The sequence below is a fragment of the Mauremys reevesii genome, linkage group 7, assembly GCF_016161935.1.
Source record: "Mauremys reevesii isolate NIE-2019 linkage group 7, ASM1616193v1, whole genome shotgun sequence".
NCBI lineage: Eukaryota > Metazoa > Chordata > Testudines > Geoemydidae > Mauremys > Mauremys reevesii.
Genome location: NC_052629.1, coordinates 69,682,731 through 69,704,584, shown reverse-complemented (window position 1 = coordinate 69,704,584; position 21,854 = coordinate 69,682,731). Strand labels below are relative to the sequence as shown.

At 49.3% G+C, this 21,854-nt stretch overlaps 1 protein-coding gene across 3 annotated transcripts in view; it reads right to left on the bottom strand.

Annotated features, from left to right (window-relative positions):
- Positions 1-21,854, bottom strand: part of ELOVL3 (ELOVL fatty acid elongase 3) — a 51,613-nt gene that overhangs the window by 10,452 nt on the left and 19,307 nt on the right. The window contains exons 2-3 of one of the 3 annotated variants that reach the window (XM_039482278.1): positions 11,830-11,952; positions 10,926-11,065 (exon numbers count right to left, since the gene is read on the bottom strand). In XM_039482278.1, the coding sequence (XP_039338212.1) occupies positions 10,926-11,032 (107 nt within the window). In that variant the 5' untranslated portion in view covers positions 11,033-11,065; positions 11,830-11,952. Of the gene's footprint in view, positions 1-8,490; positions 8,659-10,925; positions 11,139-11,829; positions 11,953-21,854 lie in introns of those variants that run through there. The other 2 variants (XM_039482276.1, XM_039482277.1) reach the window with 2 other exon arrangements.

Genomic DNA, 21,854 nt, shown 5'->3' with positions numbered 1-21,854 from the left:
CAAATAGTCCTACAAAGCCTCTCGTGCCTGGGGCTTCTGCAGTAGGAGCAGCAGCCTGGACACAGGCATTCAGCTGTGTCTTCTCTGTAGCGAAGGCACCATCAAATCCTATTTGCTCCATTTCTCTGCTGCTGGATGGAAATGCCCCTTGTAAGGAACAGAGTAACAGTGGGTTGTCTCAGCAACCAGCTGCCCTTTCCATTTCTGAAGGGGGCAGATCTTCCCTCTTTCAGGGAATGGAGTGGATTGGATGGACAGAACCCAAGGCAGCCACTCAACCCAGTCTGCCTATATTACTTTGTTCTTAAATCCCCAAGTTCAGGACCTAGGATTAAATACCCACCTCTTGCTAGGGGGAGTAAAGAAGAGAGCACAGCTGCCCTTCAGAACCCCTCTTCTCTTCTCTCCCTGGCCTTGAGAAGCTGCCCCTCCTCCCAGCCCCAGCAGCTGATAGGTTTGATTTGGCTTAGTTGAGAACCACCACCAGAATGTGCACGCTCTGCACAGCCCACTGACTTGACTCCAGCCACCGTAAGTCATATCCCCATCTAGTAAGAACCAAAGCAACCTGATCCCTCTTCAGCCATGCAGGGGGGAGGTCTACATTCCTTTCTCTGATCCTAGGCCAAATCAGCCTAAGTCTAACATTCTTTACATTAGTTAGCTTCCAGAACCCACAACAATGAGCTTACCAGATTCTTGGGCAAAAGTGGCATTGCCGTGAGGGAATCCCTACTTTGCCCCGGTATTGTTCGAATTCACACTGCAGTCACAGGGATGCCTGGTCTACATGGACTGAAAATGCTAGATGTTTTACAGAGACGTTTGATGGATGGAGAGCGGCATTCAGAACAAGTCTCCATGGAAACAGTAGAATTATAGCTTGAAATGCGATCCACAGTTTACTATAGCGAGGACTGGACTCCCTGGTCAGGAACTTGTATGTATGGTACTATGCCGTAGGAGAATCTGTACATCAATTGAAATTCAGGCTACCGCACAAGCCTTTCAACCCCAGAGACATACGTACAACTTCAACCTCTTTGCTGTTAAGTGAAGTAGAGTTTAAGATCTCAGGCTGTGGCCTGGTGGGCAGCATATGCCTAGACTGGAGTAGCAGGCAGGGCCCCTCAGTGCTGCCAAAGATGCGGAGCGACTGAAGGGTCCCCCGCCGCCGAAATGCCGAAGACCCAGAGCGCCGCCGCGTGAGAATAAGCACCACAGCTCCCCCGCTTTGCCCCAGGCCCCCTGAATCCTCTGGGCGGCCCTGGTAGCAGGGAGACTTAGATGCATGAGCAGAGCTGGCTGGCTGGGAGAAAAGCAGGACATGTTACAGGTCAGGATTGTGGTGTATTGGCAGAGATGTGCTGCCTTCGCCCAAACAAAAGATTAATAGATTAAGGCTAGAAGGGACCATTATGACTTGACCTCCTGCATACAACAGGCCATAGAACTTCACTGAGAGAGACCTAGATCAGCAGGTACTGCTAGTGAACACCACTTGCCTGCAGTAGGCTTTGCTATAGCCAGCACCTCCCTTCAAACACTACATGCTGAAGTTAAAAGCAGACAGCATGGCAGAAAATGAAGCTCCCAGCCCACACTAGAGCAGCACTGCATCATGAAACCACCCCTGCCCCCCAACTGTATCCAAATCACTGCAAAGGCAGGCTTCAGGCAGGGAAGGATCGCAGCACCAGGAAGTGCCAAGGCAACCCAAGAAGTAGTAGTGAACCCAGCTCAGACAGGGTTAAGCTTCCATGACATCCATGTTTGCTAAAGAGGTGGCAGCGGGTTGTTGGTACTGATCAAGAACATAATTAACCCTTCCCTCCTGCTGAGCATGAAAAGGGGTGTGTACCTGCAAGCACTGGCACTGACAGCTGGTGCCGGAGGCATCGCAGGGGTGGAGTTGACATTTCACTGATATGCAGCGCTGCCAACGGCTCTGTGATTCACAGCTTGTGAGTGGAAGAGAAGGGGCTGAATGGCTGCATTTCGTTATCACCCCGAGGGTTTTCCGACAAGACCTTCTGCTCTCATGAGCTTCGTATCCAAGATGCCAGGGATCCAGCCTATAATTCAGGAGCACTGTTCCCCACAGTCCAGCCATGACTCACCCCTCAACACTATAAAACTCACTGGAATCAGGATCCTGGTTTAACAGGAAATTCCCCAAATTGTCATGCAGGGCCCACTAGGCATTTGCTAGTGAAAAGTGAGCTGGTCACATGGCTCTCACTCCTCTCCTGCAACTGCCAAGTTTCATTGGAAGGTGTCGAGAAAATACACTAAATACTTCGATGTTACTTTTCCGCCTAAGCAATCGCAGTTGTCAGAGGCATGCCACATGATGCCAAATGGAAGAGGAAGGTGTGCGTTACACAACGGCCCCTGCTATGTAAAAATATGAAAGACTCCTAATTTAGTAAGTTACAGAACAAACAGGAAATCTCACTGCTCCACTCTCTCAGGCAAACTACTCAACTTTTCATCTGTCCTGTAGAGGTGGGAGCAGGTAGGTGGCAGCTCCAGCCACGTCTGGAGAATGGGGAGGCAAGGAAAATGACAGGTTGGCCCAGCTCATTCTCAAGAGGCCTATCACCCCAGTAAGAAAGGAACTTAAGAATCCCTCATTAACAGGGGAGGGTCAAAGGGTACAGGGACACTGCAAAAATATCCAGCAGCAGTGAGTTTTAGAGCTTGGGTCAGCTGACTCTGGGTCATTCTACAGGGCAGACATCCCCTTAGGCTGGAGCTGGGCTCTGTCACCTACCCCCTTGCCAGGATCAATCCCTAGCAGGAACATCTACACCGCTATGTTTAGCCCTGTAGTATGAGCCCCAGGGCCTGAGTCAGTTGACCAGGCTCAGACTTACTGCTGCAGATTTTTTTCCTTTTGCAGTGCAGTTGTACCTAGAGGCCAGCTGACTCAGTGAAGAAAATCCAAGTGGGACTGAGGTCATATCTCAGCCATTTTCCACAGAGCAGTCAAGAAAACACCCCTCTCCACCCTCCACCTTGATAAGACACCCCTAAAGTAAACAGCTACTCCCAGCATTGACTAGTTGTGCATGACGCATACTGACCTTTGCACCCATCCCTTTCCATTCCCATTTATGTACTGAACTTCTGCCAAGTGCTGCCAACATGGAAGGCTGCAGAGCACAGATGGGGTTTAACTCTGGACCCACATCAGCCTGAGCAGCCCCAGGGGAACACTCTGGTGGTGGTTTGTGTGCAACTTCGTCTTCAATATCAAGGAGGACTCTTGTATGCAGCTGGCAATCTGGTAACCTCACAGACGTGTAGGCTGATGAGTCAACATAATCCCCTCCCAAAGGGATGTGCTCATTGGCTAGAAGACTTCACACACTCCCCACCCTGCTGGAGCGAGACAAGTCTGAGAAGCAGTTAAACAATACTATTGTCCACACTGGCTCTAAGGCCCAAGATTAAGCCAGCAATTCTCCTGCCTCTCACGCAAACCCAGCCTCCCAGGCCATTCCAGCTGGGCATTCGGTCCCATGGGAATGGAGTTCCAGGAAGGATGAACTAGGCCCAACATACCCTCCACAGATAAACCCCTTTCTGGGCAAGAGTGGACAGAAGTTTCCTCTTAAACAGAAGGACCCTTGTGCCAGGGCCAAAAGAGAAGGAAGATGCTCCAGTTCCTCAGGAAGCTCAAGTTACATCCACAGAGTCACAGTCAACACAAAGCTGCTCATACTAAACACGACAGTAGCCGTCACCAAGCAGTATTTTAAGCGGCCTGGTGAAACTGAAGCCCCCTGTGACCGTACATAACTATAATACTGAAGTGTTTGGGAAGACCCAAGTGAGCTCAGGGACACATTGTACTAGGCTCTCTACATACGGAGAAGATAGCCCTTGTCCCTGTGAGACAAGAGTGACCAAGGGCAGGCTGGAAGTACTACTAACTCCATTTAAGAGATGGGAAACTGAGTCAGATTAAGCAATGTACTTGGTCAAGCCAAGTCTGAGGCAGAGCTGGCCTCCTAATTCCTAATCCAGTGTTTTGACCACAAGACCATCTTTCCTGGTTTGGCAGCATTGCCTGGTTCTGAGCAGAACCATCAGCCAATCCCAACACACAGTCAGCCACCAGGAAAGGGGCCTCCTTCACAGGAATACTTCAGGCACTTTCATTTTATAAGTCTGAATTCAGACTCCATTCCAGCTCTCAGTGCTGATAGTGTAGAAGTGTGAAGCTGATCTCGGGCGCCAGGGAATGTATGTGGCACAGCACACTTGGCCCACCAGTAGCTTAGCAGTTAAAACAATGCCATATGGTAGACAGCCATCACCAGAAGGGAGCTACATTGATTTCTCTCCTACAAGCCACTGCCTCATTTTGAGGAAATGACTTCTCAAACGCAGGTTGTTAGACAGCTCAGGAAGGAGGGCGTGTGTTAATTTCACAAGGCAAAGATGCTCTCTCTAATCTAAAGGAGCCACTGCCAATGCCCTCAACTTTGGCCTGACGGGTAGCATTGGTGCCTTGGTAGGACATAGCAGGCCGAGTTGCCGTTTGAGCTGTAATTGATAAGTGGATGAAAGCTTACAGAATCACAGTAACAAAGAAAGGTGATCGAGAAGGTATAGAAAAGAGACTGAATATGTATTAACAAAAGAGGGCTGCTGCTCCAACCCAAGGACCCTGCTGAGGTTACAACTTGCAAACGAGGAGTTTGAAACCAGAAGTTAGACAGACTTGGTGTATGGGAAGTCAGGCCAAACTGAGACTCTAGAGAACGAGAAAGATCATGGGCTCCTGAGGTGTTTTCTTGAGAAATATCCGAAGGCCTCTGCTTCGCTCCAGAATCCTCCAGGTTCACAGGGGAAGTATGGAGCAGTCCAGGTGTCAACATGCCAGTGAGGACATTGGACCATCATTGCCAAACCAGTGAGGACCCCAACTTGATTCATGGGATCCCCCACTATTTCTCATGCCATGCGGAGATCAGCTGTACTGCATGGCATCAGCACAACGGCATGAAGCAGCATAGCTTGCCCAAGAGAAACCAAAGAAAGAGGCACCTGCCAGAACCTGCCAGATGGGGGAAGCAAGCAAGCAAGCTAGGGCTCAGAGGTGTTACACAGGTTGGCCACAACAGATGCATGAGCTGTCTGTGACTGTCTTATGCAGGGGCGGCTCTAGCTTTTTGGCCGCCCCAAGCAGTCATGCGCGGGAGGCGCCCGGGCCGCAGAGCAAGCGGAGCTCCGGCTGGCATGACTGCTGGTCCTGCTGGCTCTCTGGGACCGCTCCTGCAGGCGGCTCAGCTCGGCGGGGGCGGGCGGCGGCTCCGGCCAGGCCTGCCCCGAGGTCCAGTCGGAGCCGCCGGGCACGCGCGCGCCCCGCGGCCGCGTCATGCCTGCGGGTCCTCCCAGGCGGGGGGGCCCTCAGCATGATCCGCGCAGGGCACGGACGGCGCCCGGCGCCCCCCCCGGCCCGCCCACGCCCCGCCGCCGATGATGCCCCCTATGTTGCTGTTGTGCTGGTGCAGCTTGTTTTGCCTTAGTCTTATGAATGTCAACAGAAAGCCATTCTTCTCCATCCTGCTCTCTTGGGTCTGCTAAAGGCAAGAGTAACTTTAATAGCAAACAGTGAGTTCAAGGTCCAGCAACAGAATTAACCTTTCCTCCATCCCCCACAAGGAGGGCTCTAAGGCAGTGGTTTTCAGATTTTTACTGGCAACTCAGTTGAAGAAAATTGTTGAAGCCCGTGACTCAACGGAGCTGGGGTAGAGGGGTTTGGTGTGTGGGAGGTGAGGGGTTCAAGGTGTGTGTGAGGGCTGTGGGCTGGTGCAGGGGGTCAGGATGTGGGAGGGGGTCAGGGCTCTAGGCTGGGGGTGCAGGCTTTGGGGTGCAGGAGGGGGCTCTGGGTTTGGGGAGGGCTGGGGTAGGTGAATGGGGCGTGGCAATGGAGCACAGGCTTACCTGCGGCAGCTCCTGGTTTGTAGCACAGCGGGGGTGCTAAGGCAGGTTTCCTGCCTGTCTTGGCACAGTGGACCATGCTGCGCCCTGGAAGCGGCCAGCACAGGTCCAGTTCCTAGGCAGAAGTGCTCAAGCAGCTCTGTGCAGTTCTCGCCCGCAAGCTCCACCCCCCCTCCACAGGCACTGCCCCCCAGCTCCCATTGGGAGCCGTCCAATGGGAGTGTGGAGCCAGTGCTCAGACTGGGGTCAGTGTGCAGAGCCCTGTGGCCCCCCTCACCCAGGAGCTGGACCTGCTGCTAACGGCTTTCAGGGCGCAGCGCGGTGTCAGAACAGGTAGGGACTAGCCTGCCTTAGCTGGGCAGCACCGCTGACGGGATTTTTAAACGGCCTGGTGCTGACCAGAGCCACCACGACCCAGTGCCTTACATTCTGCGACCCAGCACTGGGTCGCGACCTGCAGTTTGAAACCACTGCTCTAAGGGACTTTGGTAAGAAACTCTAAGGATACGTCTACACTACGGGATTATTCCGATTTTACATAAACCAGTTTTGTAAAACAGATTGTATAAAGTCGAGTGCATGCGGCCACACTAAGCACATTAATTCGGCGGTGTGCGTCCATGTACCTAGGCTAGCGTCGATTTCCAGAGCGTTGCACTGTGGGTAGCTATCCCGTAGCTATCCCATAGTTCCCGCAGTCTCCCCCACCCATTGGAATTCTGGGTTGAGATCCCAATGCAAAAACAGTGTTGCGGGTGATTCTGGGTAAATGTCATCACTCAATCCTTCCTCCTTGAAAGCAACGGCAGACAATCATTTCGCGCCCTTTTTCCCTGGATTGGGAGCTCAGCCAAGAATGCAAATACTTTCCGGAGGCTGCGGGGACTGTGGGATAGCTGGAGTCCTCAGTACCCCCTCCCTCCCTCACCGTCCATTTGATTCTTTGGCTTTCCGTTACGCTTGTCACACGGCACTGTGCTGTGGCCTTTGTCTATCATAGCCTGGAGATTTTTTCAAATGCTTTGTCATTTCGTCTTCTGTAACGGGGAGCTCTGATAGAACAGATTTGTCCCCCCATACAGCGATCAGATCCAGTATCTCCCGTACGGTCCATGCTGGAGCTCTTTTTGGATTTGGGACTGCATCACCACCCGTGCTGATCAGAGCTCCATGCTGGGCAAACAGGAAATGAAATTCAAAGGTTCGCGGGGCTTTTCCTGTCTACCTGGCCAGTGCATCCGAGTTCAGATTGCTTTCCAGAGCGGTCACAATGGTGCACTGTGGGATACCACCTGGAGGCCAATACCGTCGATTTGTGGCCACACTAACCCTAATCTGACATGGCAATACCGATTTCAGCGCTACTCCTCTCGTCGGGGAGGAGTACAGAAATCGGTTTAAAGAGCCCTTTATATCGATATAAAGGGCCTCGTTGTGTGGACGGGTGCAGGGTTAAATCGGTTTAACGCTGCTAAATTCGGTTTAAACGTGTAGTGTAGACCAGGCCTAAGATAAGGGATGAATAGACACTCTCTGAAATAGGAGTTGTGAGTTTTGCATAAGATTGTTTTGTGAATAACTGTTTGATTTTTATTTCAAAATGCTTGGTTTCATTTTGAATTCTACCATCTATTCCATTAATAAACTTAGCTTTGGGATGAAATCTCTCATCCTCTCCCATAGCATATTTGCCATGGGACTAAGCAAGCGAAGGATTCTGCTCCAAATCTAAACCACACTTCATAATGTGAAGTGTTAATGATGCAGTCACTGCACCCATGACAACCAGCCCATTCATTCCATCAAATGCTTACAACAGTTCACCACAAAGTAATCAAATGCTCTGGCATTTTGAGGAGATACTCTCCCAATCAGGGCATAAATCCTTCCAAACTGCACTAAGCCAAGAACAAACAAGTTAAGTTTGCTCCAGAGACAGTTACCAACCCTGTGTTGCTCAGGAGCTGAAGGAGAGCCTGTGTAATCTAAAAACCTTGTCTCTCTCACCAACCCATCATATTTCCATGCTAGGAACCAGGAATACACAATAGATGTCCCAATGGAAACAGGGTGCAGTCTATTCTTTTAGAATTAGCATCCCCAAATAGCAAGCCATTACGGATTTTACCGCATGCTCAGGGAGAGATTCTGAAAGGTGAAGAGGTATGTGCTGTGGGCATGTCATCTAATCTCAGCATGCAGAAGAAATATTTATGAAGTTCATTACAATTCAGGTGTTTTAAGTTCTGGTGTCAAATTAGCTGGACCCCAAACCAAAACCCTGGACACAAACCACCTCAGGCCTTTGGGGGCTTAGAATCCTGACAAATCTTGTGGCTCAATGCAAATCTTGTGCTCAGTGCAAATCTTAGCAGGCTAGGAAAAGCCTATTGACTGCCAGCCCAGAAATACCAAGTGTGGACAAATCAAATGCAGCTGCAACCTGTCACCCCACATGGCAAGATCCTGGGTACATGGATTTGCATGTGCCTGAACTGAAGGTGCAAATGAAACATGGTCTCCTAGTCCTACTCAAGTTTCCTGTAAATTCCAAGCGCAGAAGTGAATGGATTTCCCTGTTTCATGGTGTAACTCCTCCTCTGGCTGTGCATATAGCCTCGTGGGGCATAGTAGCAAACAGCAGACAGGCTCTTCCTGTCATGAGGCATGGCGTGGGGTGACACTGCTGTTCAGCAGCAGCTGCAAGAAAGAGACAGGAGAGCAGTTTTTATTTTCAGCCTCAAGCTGGATGTGCTTGTCAATTGATGCACCAGAGTTTTAACTACAGATTAGACCAGTAATTTTCCCTTAGGAAAGTGACGAAAACGACTTCATGACATACCTTCACCACAAGAAAAAAAACAGCACCATGTTTTCATGTCAGACATACAGGTTATCCTCTGCCACATCACTTCAGTAGAAGTTTCCTAGCATGCAGACAACCTTGTAATCTTAGGAACATGACACTTTCAGGAAGTATAACAGTGCTGTGTGGAATCAGTAGCTGCTCCAAGCAGGCGACATCCTTCTCCCACTGCCCTCATCTCCCAGAACTGTCTACTATATATTGTTCCAGTCCTCTGAAATACCAACATACCATAACCACCCCACGCAACCGCTTGCCTCCAAACCTGCAGGCCACATAGCTCTGTAAACTAAACATTGGCAACGCCCAATGAACCCAGCCTGTGTCTGAGGCAAAGCCCCCAGATCCAGATTCATTTTATTAGAGAAGATCTGAGGCCATAATTTTTATAACACCTCAGATAACAGGCAAGATCTCAGTGATTGTTTTACATGTTCTACCTACAGTGTCACCTGAGTGAGGCTACTCAAAAAGCCAGAGAGCAATCACATTAACTAAGTACAAGTATGATGCAGTGAGCATTGGCCTGCTAAACCCAGGGTTGTGAGTTCAATCCCTGAAGAGGCCATTTAGGGAACTGGGGTAAAAATCTGTTTGGGGATTGGTCTTGCTTTGAGCAGGGGGTTGGACTAGATGACCTCCTGAGGTCCCTTCCAACCCTATGATCTATGTACTTGAAAGCTTCTCTCCAAATACAGTTCTACCACACCACCTCTAAATTCTGACCTACAGTAGCCCCTCCTGTTCCAGTCTTGGGGACAAACCTGGTCAAGGCCAAGGACCTACGTACAGAACTCAGGACCTCACACACAGAGGGACTCTACCTCCAGGCTCTTTAAAGTTTATTGTAACTGTTTAGTTTCAAGCTGCAGCTCTTCAACCTAAAATCTTTCTGCACTCAAGGAATGCAGATTTGGTTAAACAATATCTGTACACTAGGTAAGATGGCTGAGTCATCACTATTATTGCTACTCTAAAAGGTGCTACTTAGAGTATGTCTATACAGGGATAAAAGCCCCACAGCATGGCTGGCAGCTGGCCCGGGCCAGCTAACTCAGGACTAAAAATTGCAGTGCAGACATTCTTTTTACAATGTATGTTTGTGTCAAGGGAGGAAAGAGAGTTCAAACAAGAATTGAGTATAAAGATGCTGCTCTCTAACATCTCCTTTGAGACACAGAAAACAACTGCACATTGAATGATGCTTTATGAAATCTAGCAATTGTTGACTAATCTTGTACAATGGGTTTCACTATTCAAGCCAGTAGCATAAGAAGTTTAATTCTTGGCTCTCGAAAGGACCTCAGAGGCATAGGTTTATGAAGGTGTTTAATATTAAACTTTCACCAGCAATTTTAACCCTAAATTCATATTGAAGTAAACAGGGCAGTGAACCTAGTTTTATTTTAAGGCAATTGCTCTATTAACTAAGTTGCATCTCCTTCTGGAAGGCTATATGGATTTAGCTTTTGTACATGCGCACTCTTTCATTCAGAGTATAGCTTTGTTTCCTATTTTACTGTCTAGCTCTTCTTTCCCACAAGATTAACAGAAGCTACAGGTGCACATTCTTCTGAGTTGGGTCACAGATTATAAAGCCAGAAAGGACCACTGTGTTAGTCTGACCCCCTGCATAACCAGCCTTTTACAGGACTTCCCCGATTAATTCCCATTTGAACTAGAGGAGCAGATCTCTTAGAAAAGACCCACTCCAGTGATAGAGAATCCACCAGTAGACCCTTGGTAAATTGGTCCAATGGTGGATTACCCGCACTATTAAAAATCTGAGCCTGTGAAGGTCCCGTCCAGCTGCCAGCCTTGCTTACATGAGGCGGGCCCTGCAGAATGGCATTGGCAGTTACCCCCTCAGCTTCACGGGGAATCTCCAGGCTGGCTCTAGGATTTGCTTTGCATCCCTTTCGCTCAGCAGCGCCAAGCTGGTTGTACTGAGCGCTCCGGCCACTCGCTCGCTTTAGCGCCGCTTGTCTCAGTGCAGCAGACGGGTCCCCGGTGCTGCACCGCAGGCTCCAGCCCAGCCCAGCCATCCCCACCCCAGCGCGGTGGCCCCGCGGAGCTAGCCCGCCGCCCCGGCAGCGCTCACCAGTTCTCCCGCATCCACTGGATCGCCTGCAGCTCGTCGAAGTGCCGCTCGAAGTCATACTCCTGCGGGCGGGGCAGCGCGGACAGGTTGGTGCCCAGCAGCTCCATGCTGGAGGGGCGCGGGCGGCTCGGGTCCGGGCCCTGCAGGAGCGAGCAGGCGGGCGGGCGGGCGGGTCAGGGCCGGGCCGGCGCTGGAGGAGGAGCCGCCGGTGGCAGCACGGAGCTGGGACCCCCAGCCGCAGCCAGGCTGCAGGTGACGCGTTCCCGCCGCCAGCCCAACCAATTCATTCAGCTCAGACCCCGCCCCCGCCCCGCCTGCCTCCGACAACCAATCCCGAAGACGGACTGCGCGAGTGGCCCCGCCCACCCACCTCATGACTGACAGGCGGCTGCACCAGGACACGCGGCTCCTGTTCCGCCCCGGGGAAAAGCTGCAGCCTGGTCCTTCTGCCGCCGCTGCCGCCGTCGCGCCAGGCCCTGCCGCTCCTCTGAGACACTCAGCCTTGCTTCCCGTAGAGCCGGACCTCCTACAGGGCACTGGCAGCAAGAAGCTCGCAGCCTACTTATCTATGGCCTCCCCCAGGGTGCTGGCCCGCAACCACCCTGCTGCTGGCAGTTACTGTGTAAATCAAAGGGGCCAGAGTCCTCCTTGGCCCTGTAAAGATTATTTCCCTTCAGTTACACTAGTACAGGTCCTTTATCCTCGGAAGCCCCAGCACCTGGAAGGTAGCCAACAGCTCCCCCACCCAGTACCTGACACCCTCTCTGACCCAGGCTGCCCTTTCTCCAGCCAACCCCACTGTCTCATTAACATGCACTCCCTTTCAGAGGGCATTGGTTGATCCAACAATGTATCATCCAAATAATATAAATAGCACATTGATGAGGATTAGGAAGAAACTTACCCTATAGGCACTTAGAGACCAGTTGTCTGCTATGGGCTGTTTTGTGCCATACTCTGAAGCATTTGGTCCTTGCCACCCTCAGAGACCAGATGGACCTCTGGACTAATCAGTACGGCAGAGTTCCTATATTTGAAAACAATGACCATAAGCATGATTCTTGGAACATGATGTGCACACTACATCACCAGTCATCTTACCTTTTCTGCATCCTAAACCCCATACGTTGTATGTTTGCTATTTTGAGTAAGCTCTCAAGCATAAGGACCATGTCTTCACACTTGTCAGAAGAGTGGCCTCCCCTTAGTGCAACACAAATAAGGCTCACAGCACTGAACCATTGACACAACAGCAAACGCAAGAAGCAGAAGAGGGTAGAAACAATTATACAAAAGGTCAGTGAGTTGCAGAGACAGACTGGGACTAAGCTAGCTCAGTATTCTAGTATCTAGACCAGTGGTTTCAAACTGTGGGTCACGACCCAGTACTGGGTTGCAGAATGTAAGGCACTGGGTCGCGGCAGCTCTGGTCAGCACTGCTGACCAGGAGGTTAAAAGTCCCGTTGGCGGTGCTGCCCCAGCTAAGGCAGGCTAGTCCCTACCTGTTCCGACACTGTGCTGTGCCCCAGAAGTGGCCACCAGCAGGTCCGGCTCCTAGGCGAGAGGACCAGGAGGAGGGGGCTCTGCACATTGACCCTGCCATGAGCACTGGCTCTGCACTCCCATTGGCTGGTTTCTGGCCAGTGGGAGCTGGGGGGGGGGCAGTGCCTGTGGGCGAGAGCCGTGCAGAGCCATTTGCGCACTTCCACCTAGGAGCTGGACCTGCTGCTGGCCGCTTCTGTTGCGCAGTGCAAGGACAGGCAGGAAGTCTGCCTCTGCATCCTGGCTGTGCCACTGACCGGGAGCTGCCGGAATTAAGCCTGCACCTCTGCACCAGCCCTGAGCCCCCCATTTAAGCCCAGAGCCCCTTCCTGCACCCCAAACCCCTCATCTCCAGCCCCACCCCAGAGCCTGCACCCCCAGCCCAGAGCCCTGACCCCCTCTCACACCCCAATCCCCTGCCCCAGCCCAGAGTCCCCTCTCACCCTGAACCCCTCATTCCTGTCCCACCCTGGAGCCTTCACCCCTGCCCCACAACCCTCTGCCCCAGCCTTGCGCCCCTCCCATAAATCTCTCATTCTCAGCTCTGTTGGGTTGCAGGCATCAACAATTTTCTTCAACTGGGTCACCAGAAAAAAAGTTTGAAAACCACTGCTATAGACTATTTTAGTGGTATGTGCTTTAAAAGTGCATACAAACATACTACTGGTTGATATGCAGGGGTTCTCAGACTACATCTCGCTGGGTTTCCAGCTGGGTCAGGAAGACTCTAGGTTAGCTTTTAAAGAGCTGTATTTCTCAAATTGTAGCCTGAAACCTTGGAACCTTCTTTTTTAGAGCCTTCCTAGTCTGTGTCCCTGCATGCACTGCACTCCTGTCATCTACCAGGCATGCTTGACAAGGTTGTATTGTGATTGTGAATATAATAGGCAGAGACCAAGATCAGAATATTCTGCACCAAACCAGCCAGTTAGACTTGTGTAACTTGTGCTACAAGCATCACCTGGCCAACAGCATGACTGAAATTATTCCTTTTCTCTTATAAGAACCTTTCCTTCCTCAAAACTTTTATTAGTAACATACCACATAGCTCTCATTCCTTAGAGGTCACTGCCCTCAGCGACTCCTGTGACTGGCTACCACTAAGTAAACCTCTATTAATACCTTACCACACTCAAAAACTAGATTCCTGAAGGGAAACACCAGTTGTATTCTGCACCATCACCCCTCTTTACACAACATTAATTGCTTTTTCATATCCTCTACCTTGGCTTCCACCTCTGCCGTCCCTCCCTGTATTGCCTTCCTTTAGATGTTTTTGTTTTCATTTAGAACACAGATTCTCAACTTGCTTTCTTAATGGTTAGGTGAGAGGGTGGGCAGAATATTTTTATTGCTGCAACATGGGGTCTCAGTGTGCAGGAGGCAGAGAACCGCTGACTGAACTATACTCTTCAGGGCAAGGAGTCCATCCTTATCTGTAACCTGGAGCACTATGCACATCTATAGTGCTATGCAATTATTTTATACTAGTGAAGTATTAAGAGTTGAGTGAAGTTGGATAATCTTGCCATTGTTCTAGATGCTCAGTAAGGTCATGTTCTGATCACTGCTGATACATTAGCCCGTGGAGTTAGCTTGGTAGAAAAGCCCCAATAAGGAGTGGCAGTAGGATGAATTAAAGGAGAGGGAGAGAGAATATGGAAGATATGGCAGCATTGTACAAATGCACGGTATAGCCTCACCTTGGACACAGTCCAATTTGGTTACCACATCACATGAGGCTATATCAGAGAGTACAGGTTCAGAGAAGAGCCCCAAAAATGGTTACTTGGGGAGGGCTTTTAAAAGCTGCTGACTGCTCACCTTACTTAGCCATGCAGTCTGTTGGAATTCAATGGCCCTGTTGAGTGACAGAGGGCAGGATTTGTCCGTAAGTCAATTTACTTTAGCAAGAGTAAAAGCAGGTGACAAGGGTATGAAATCACAAACAGTGCATAACATACATTCTCTGTGCTTCTGTTTACCATGTCCCATTGCACAAGGCCATGATGAAACCAAAAGACAACAATTTTAAAGGTAATAGAGCAAATTCTTTAATCCAGCCTGTAATTAACCTGGGCAACACACTGCTGCATGATACTGAGGCAAGTAGCTCGGCCTGACTAAAAATGGTTTAGGTCTTGTTTCAGCATAACCCAGTGAATCTCTCTCTAGTAATCCAAATTAATCTCCACAGATCACTGATATTTCCCCCTGCATCACAGTGAGTTTGACCAGGACACTCAGTCACTCAGGAGCAAGGGTGTGGAAGGGTAGATGTGAGGAGAGAGCATTCTCCAAATGTCAGGACAGTGCTAGGCTAAAGCTTCTGTCACAGCTCAGGGCATCTGCACCTGTCATCCCCCATTGTGGTCCAGCAAAGGCACCCACACTCTGGCTTCTGGTTCCCATGGCCGTCTCCTCTCTTGGATGAAGATGTCTCTCTCTCCCCTTCTGACCACGGTCCTTCCAGGTTGAGCAGCTCGCTGCCTTCATTGTAAAAAGAACAGGAGTACTTGTGGCACCTTAAAGACTAACAAATTTATTGTAGCATGAGCTTTCGTGAGCTACAGCTCACTTCTTCGGATGCATAGAATGGAACACACAGACAGGAGATATTTATACATACAGACTAACACGGCTGCTACTCTGATGCCTTCATTGTGTTACTCCTAGCAGAGACAGGCTGCCTACCGAGGTCTTCCTGCTCTCTCGCTCCTCAGACACGTACACAGTGTAACTGCCAATAGTTATAGTAACCACACAGCACTTCCTATGCAAGCCTATTTTATTCTTAAGTATGGGCGGCGCGTGAGCTGTCCGTTGTGGGAGGTTAGCCCTTGGCCCCGCCTCTTCTACTCTAGGCCCCACCACCCCTTTGCCCCTTCCACTCCCCTCTCCTGCCGGAGACCCAAGCCCCTCCCCACACACCCCTAGCCACAGCCCCCCCCCAGCCCCAGGCTGCCCCACCCAAGCACCCCCATCCCTAGAGCAGCTGGCGCTGCCCACAGCCCCAGTGCCTCCAGCCCCCCAGCCCTCTCCCCCCCCCGAGCACCGGGCAGCACAGCCCCAGCACCCCCAGTCCTCTTGAGCAGCCTGAAGTCCCAGCCGCACGCTGGGTGCCCTAGCCCCAGCTCCAGCCTGCTCAGAAAAGGAGCAGCCTGCTTGGGCTGGGGCCAAGGGGGAAAGCAACAAGTAGGAGGGGCCACCTCAGGGTGGAGTGTGGGAAGGGCCACATGGGGCTGTTTGGGGAGGCTTAGCCTCCCCCAGCCTGCGATACCTGCCGCCCATGTTCTTAAGGTAAAAACACAAGAGAAAACATTACAAGCAATAGAAGAACCTGTATGCATGCTAATAAGCTTACCAGAGATCACGCCAACCCTAATACAGGCTCTGGCAGGAGCAGTGCTTCAACACCCATCCTCCAGGGGTTTCCTTGTAGTTTCAAGTTAAAGCACCAATCTTATGAGGCCACAGCAGGCCAAGTCCTTCCAGGGGCCTGTCCATTTTCTGGCTCAGGAAGAAGGCCCTAAGCCTGTTTAAAACAAGGCTATTTAACCACAAGTCCTTTGTCTGTTGGTCCCTGGAGAATTCAGTTTGATCTAGTATATGCAAACCTCTCCAGGGGTTTCAGAGTAGCAGCCGTGTTAGTGTGTATCTGCAAAAACAACAGGAGTAATTGTGGCACCTTGGAGACTAACAAATTTATTTGAGCATAAGCTTTCATGGGCTAAAACCCACTTCATCGGATGCATAGAATGGAACACACAGACAGAAGATATTTATACATACAGAGAACATGAAAAGGTTGGAGTAGCTATACCAACTGTAAGAGGCCAATCAATTGAGATGAACTATCATCAGCAGGAGAGAGAAAAAAACCTTTGAAGTGATAATGGAGATAACCCATAGATGATAGCTCTCCTGCTGATGATAGCTCATCTCAATTGATTGGCCTCAGTTGGTATGGCTACTCTCACCTTTTCATGTTCTCTGTATGTATAAATATCTTCTGTCTGTGTGTTCCATTCTATGCCCACGAAAGCTTATGCTCAAATAAATTTGTTAGTCTCTAAGGTGCCACAAGTACTCCTCGTTCTTTCTCCAGGGGTTGGCTTTAATGAGCTGTTAATTGGACAATTAACAGCTCTTTGTAATGTAATGGGAGGAATTACATTAGCATACCCAAAATTACATATAATCTCACAATAATACAAACAATTGCATTTTTTATACCATGGACTCCAAAGGCATTGAACTCAATTCAATAGTGTTTATCTTAATTCCATAAGGTTTGTCCAGGATATTGTCATAATAGCCTCTTTGAAGGGAATGTATTATGACAGTTGCCTATAAGTACATGAGCATCAGATCCGCAATTCTGTGCAGCTGCTGGTAGCAGCCTGGAAGAAAAGCAGACCTGGAGCACAGCCTGATGCTCCTGAGACCAGACCTGGAGCCTATAGCTCCAAGCTTTCTTTGCATGGATCAGTTCCGGGGCTCAGGCTGGCAGAGGGGTGATCCTGTATTCAGGAACTGATTGGTGCATTTTGATTCCCTTGAGAGCCATTGCTTTTGAAATAGAGGCCACTGCTATGAAACAAAGATGAAATGGAAAAGGGAGAGTGGGGAGAACTCCAGGGCAGAGGTAGAGGGAGGAAGGAATGTCATGAGGTCACTATCCCAGATCAACCCTCGGTTCCTGTAGGGACAGAAGAGGTTACCAGGTTGTTCCCAAACAAGACAGTGAGCTGTCTAGGGGAGGGTTGTGGGGTCTCTTGAGGGTCCTTCAGTAATATAGACACTGGGGTTGTGCTTGTCCTTATTTTAGCAACAAGAACAGTGTCCCCTCATCGTGGGTGTGATTTGTTTACATGCAGGTGCATGTCACTGATACAACATTATTATTGATGATGTGTCAGGAGCAGTGAGTGGGGCAGAGTGCATGGGATTTAGGAGATTACTGGTTTAGGTAGGCCATCCAGTCTAAGAGCAGCCTGAAAATTACCTCTGTTTTGGAGTGTGTTTGTTACAATATTCAGATAAAAACAAATAGCTGAATACACACCACCAGAATGTGTATAAAACCTTCCAGCAGCTGTGGGCCAGTGGCTCTCAGGCCACTGCCTTTTCCTCAGCATCGTCCCTCCAAAGAAATCCCAAGGGCTGGAAGATGTAGATGCAACATAACAAAACAGCATTTCTCTTTTGTCCAACCAGGCTGTACAAGTACTAGATGAGGAAGCCCCTCTGCCTCCCTCACACCTATTATTAGGCCAAAGCAAGAGGGTGAGGATGCTGGCAGCTCCACTGCTTTTCCCGTCACACCCATTCAGGGAATCAGATTTATTCTGAGCCACTCTGCTTCTTCTGGAGCTACAGGTTGGGAGCACTGTGAAATACAATGTTTTCAACATCCCCTAACCAATAGGTTCTCAATCTTGCGGTGGTGAACACATGAAGTGGGGGGGGGGGTCAGATACCCTGCCCTCCCTGTATTGCTAAATAGGAGGATCCTACTTTGGCAGAGTTTGAGTGCCCATGCCCTCGACACCTCAGACAGCTAGTGCTACCAAAGATCAGCCACAATAATTTGACCCTGCGGCACCACCAAAAGCCTGCCACAAATCCCATGCCCTTGTGTAGCGGAGACACCGTGTGTATGTACAGGAGAGTGGGCAAGACTATCAGTGTTTTCCAGATGGAGTGTCAACTTCCCATGTCTGAAACTCCATCCAATGCCCTCTGCAGTTAGCAAATCCGTGGAAGTGCACTGAAGCATCGAGTTAGGTTGTCATAAATCTAAACACCCCCTTTATTTCACATCTAGGTCTCCAGTTGAAATCTAGCCTAATGGAACAGAATTACCATTGTTACTATCCAAGAGGGACAGGGCAGTGCCATGCCATGTGAAGTGTTCCTGGTGGGCCTCAGCCAAGTGTCTAGAGCACAAGTGCCCCCTCACAAACACTATCACAACTGGCAACAGCTGTCCCCCCTCTTTGTGGCAACCTTAACTGACAAGCCAAGGGCAAAGTGAGACCTGGAGCTTAGACTTTCCTCTTAGCCCTCGAGGGGGTCTCTCCAGATCAGGGGTGTGGGTACCTTGCACGGCTTCTGCCTGTACAGTTTCTGCTGTAAGGCTGCATTGAGGATGTCCATCTCTGACTCCAGAACTCCTGAGCTGGCATTTTCCCCCAGCACTCAAAGGTTTATAACAACTTTATTTCAACGAGCTGGCGTTTAACTCCCTAAAGAGTGGAAGATTTACAGCACTCCCTGGAAATCACAACCATGATGGCAGAGGAATATCCAGGTTACCACTGATGGACTGTCTTTGAGGCTGTAACTGAAACCAAGGTTTCAGACAAATGGATGTTATCAGTGTGCTGATGGGGGGGGCAGTGTGGGGACACAGAGACAAAATGGCAAATCAATCTCAGATTTTTCCAAAGACAGAGACCACTCATTTACCCCAGGCTGGGGGGAAGGGAGGAGGGCTAGGAGTGAGAAGGAACAGCTGATTGACTTATTGATTTTGAACGGCCTGAAGGATTATCTCCCCAAGATCTCTGCATAGTGGTTCCCCAAAAAGGAAAGTCCTGAAGCTATCTCAGCATTGCACACTGTATCTTATATCTGTGGATCTCTGCAGTTTCACAATATAACTATTTAAAGCTGCCAGAACATGCCTCTTCCCCATGTGCTAGAATCAGCATCTCTGCATATACTCCCACTGTGGAAACTTTCTGCCTCATTTTAAAAACTTTAGAAGGTCTGGGTCTTTATTGGCCATCAGTGGAAGCTGGGTCAAGCCAGGATGGAACTCCCCTCATGACAAAGTCTGCCTGCGTTTGCTGCGAAGCCAGGAATATCACTGGGCCATGCAGCAAGGTTTGGTGGAGATAAATTTTTCCATTTGTGCAGGGTTAATTTTGTAGTGACCAAAGCTGCACATTGGAACCATGCCACATTGTTACCAGGTATCTAGGGTGACCAGATAGCAAGTGCGAAAAATCGGGACAGGGAGTGGGGGGTAATAGGAGCCCATATTTTAAAAAGCCCCAAATATCAGGACTGTCCCTATAATATCGTGACATCTGGCCACCCTACAGGTATCAGGAATACATCCAAGAACAAAACTTAAGGGGGAGGGCTCCAAGTTAGCATCCAATAACTAATTGGTCCTTTGACCCACCTCATGCCAGAAATGCTTGATATAGAGGCACCCCCAAAACGTATGAGTTAATATAGCACCAAAGGAGTTCCATTTCCAACACAGATCAGCATTTATGAGGCCCATTACCATTAACCGATGCCAGGACCAGCATATTGGAAAGAGTGTCTTTTGGTGAATTAACTGTAGTCTCAGATCAATAGTTGCCTTTTAAACATCAGATACAAATGTATTCTATTAGGTTGAAGATAGTTGTGTATCCAAATCTCTATTCTAAGCAACTCTCAGATTCTCAATTTTTGGCAGAGTTTTTTGAGCCAGAAAAAAAAATCACAAAAGGACATCAATGGCTGAGTAAAGCAAGGAAATTTCCCTTAAAATAAAGTTCTGAAGTTCCCAATGCATCTGCTCCAAATACAGTTAGAAGCGAATACTTTAATTGGAGATATTTCCATGCCCAGAGCAGGGCAAACCAAATTGCTGCTGAAGACTACAAATGGTTTAAAAAACCCAGCTGCAACCTGGAAATCCTGGATGCCTCATCATTTCTGGAATTGGCACTCTCACTGAAGGACTGTCCAATATGTGGACTTTCTACTCAGACCCTATGCCTCCAGCACTCCCAGCTATCTCCGTGACATCACTGATTTCCTGAGAAAACTACAATGCATTGGTGAGCTTCCAGAAAACACCATCCTAGCCACCATGGATGTGGAGGCTCTCTACACAAACATCCCACACACAGATGGATACAAGCTGTCAGGAACAGTATCCCTGATGATGCCACAGCACAACTGGTTGCTGAGCTCTGTGACTTTATCCTCACGCACAATTATTTCAAATTTGGTGACCATATATACCTCCAGACCAGTGGCACCGGTATGGGCACCCACATGGCCCCACAATATACGAACATTTTTATGGCTGACCTGGAAAAACGCTTCCTCAGCTCTTGTCCACTCATGCCCCTTCTCTACCTATGCTACATTGATGACATCTTCATAATTTGGACCCATGAGAAGGAGACTCTGGAAGAATTCCACCACGATTTCAACAGCTTCCACCCCACCATCAGCCTCAGCCTGGACCAATCTACACGGGAGGTCCACTTCCTAGACACCACGGTGCAAATAAGTGATGGTCACGTTAACACCACACTATACTGAAAACCCACTGACCGCTATGCCTATCTTCATGCCTCCAGCTTCCATCTCGGACACACCACATGATCTATTGTCTACAGCCAAGCGCTGCGGTATAACCGTATTTGCTCCAACCCCTCAGACAGAGACCAGCACCTACAAGATATTCACCAAGCATTCTCAAAACTACGATATCTGCATGAGGAAATAAGGAAACAAATCAACAGAGCCAGACATGTACCCAGAAGCCTCCTGTTGCAAGACAAGCCCAAGAAAGAAACCAACAGAACTCCACTGGCCATCACCTACAGTCCTCAGCTTAAACCTCTCCAATGCATCATCAGTGATCTACAACCCATCCTGGACAATGATCCCTCGCTTTCACAGGCCTTGGGAGGCAGGTCAGTCCTTGCCCACAGACAACCCGCCAACCTTAAGTATATTCTTCACCAGCAACAACACACTGCACCATAGTAACTCTAACTCAGGAACCAATCCATTGAACAAACCTTGACACCAACTCTGCCCACATATTTATACCAGCAACACCATCACAGGACCTAACCAGATCAGCCACAACATCACCGGTTCATTCATCTGCATGTTCACCAATGTAATATATGCCATAATGTGCCAGCAATGCCCCTCTGCTATGTACATTGGCCAAACTGGACAATCCCTGTGCAAAAGAATAAATGGACACAAGTCAGATATTAGGAATGGCAATATACAAAAACCTGTAGGAGAGCACTTCAACCTCCCTGGCCACACAATAGCAAATTTAAAGGTAGCCATCCTGCAGCAAAAAAACTTCAGGATCAGACTCCAAAGAGAAACTGCTGAACTTCAGTTCATCTGCAAATTTGACACCATCAGCTCAGGATTAGACAAAGACTGTGAATGGCTAGCCAACTACAAAAGCAGTTTCTCCTCCCTTGGTGTTCACACCTCAACTGCTAGAAGAGGGCCTCGTCCTTCCTGATTGAACTAACCTCATTACTCTAGACTGATTCTTGCCTGCATATTTATACCTGCCTCTGGAAATTTCCACCACATGCGTCTGACGAA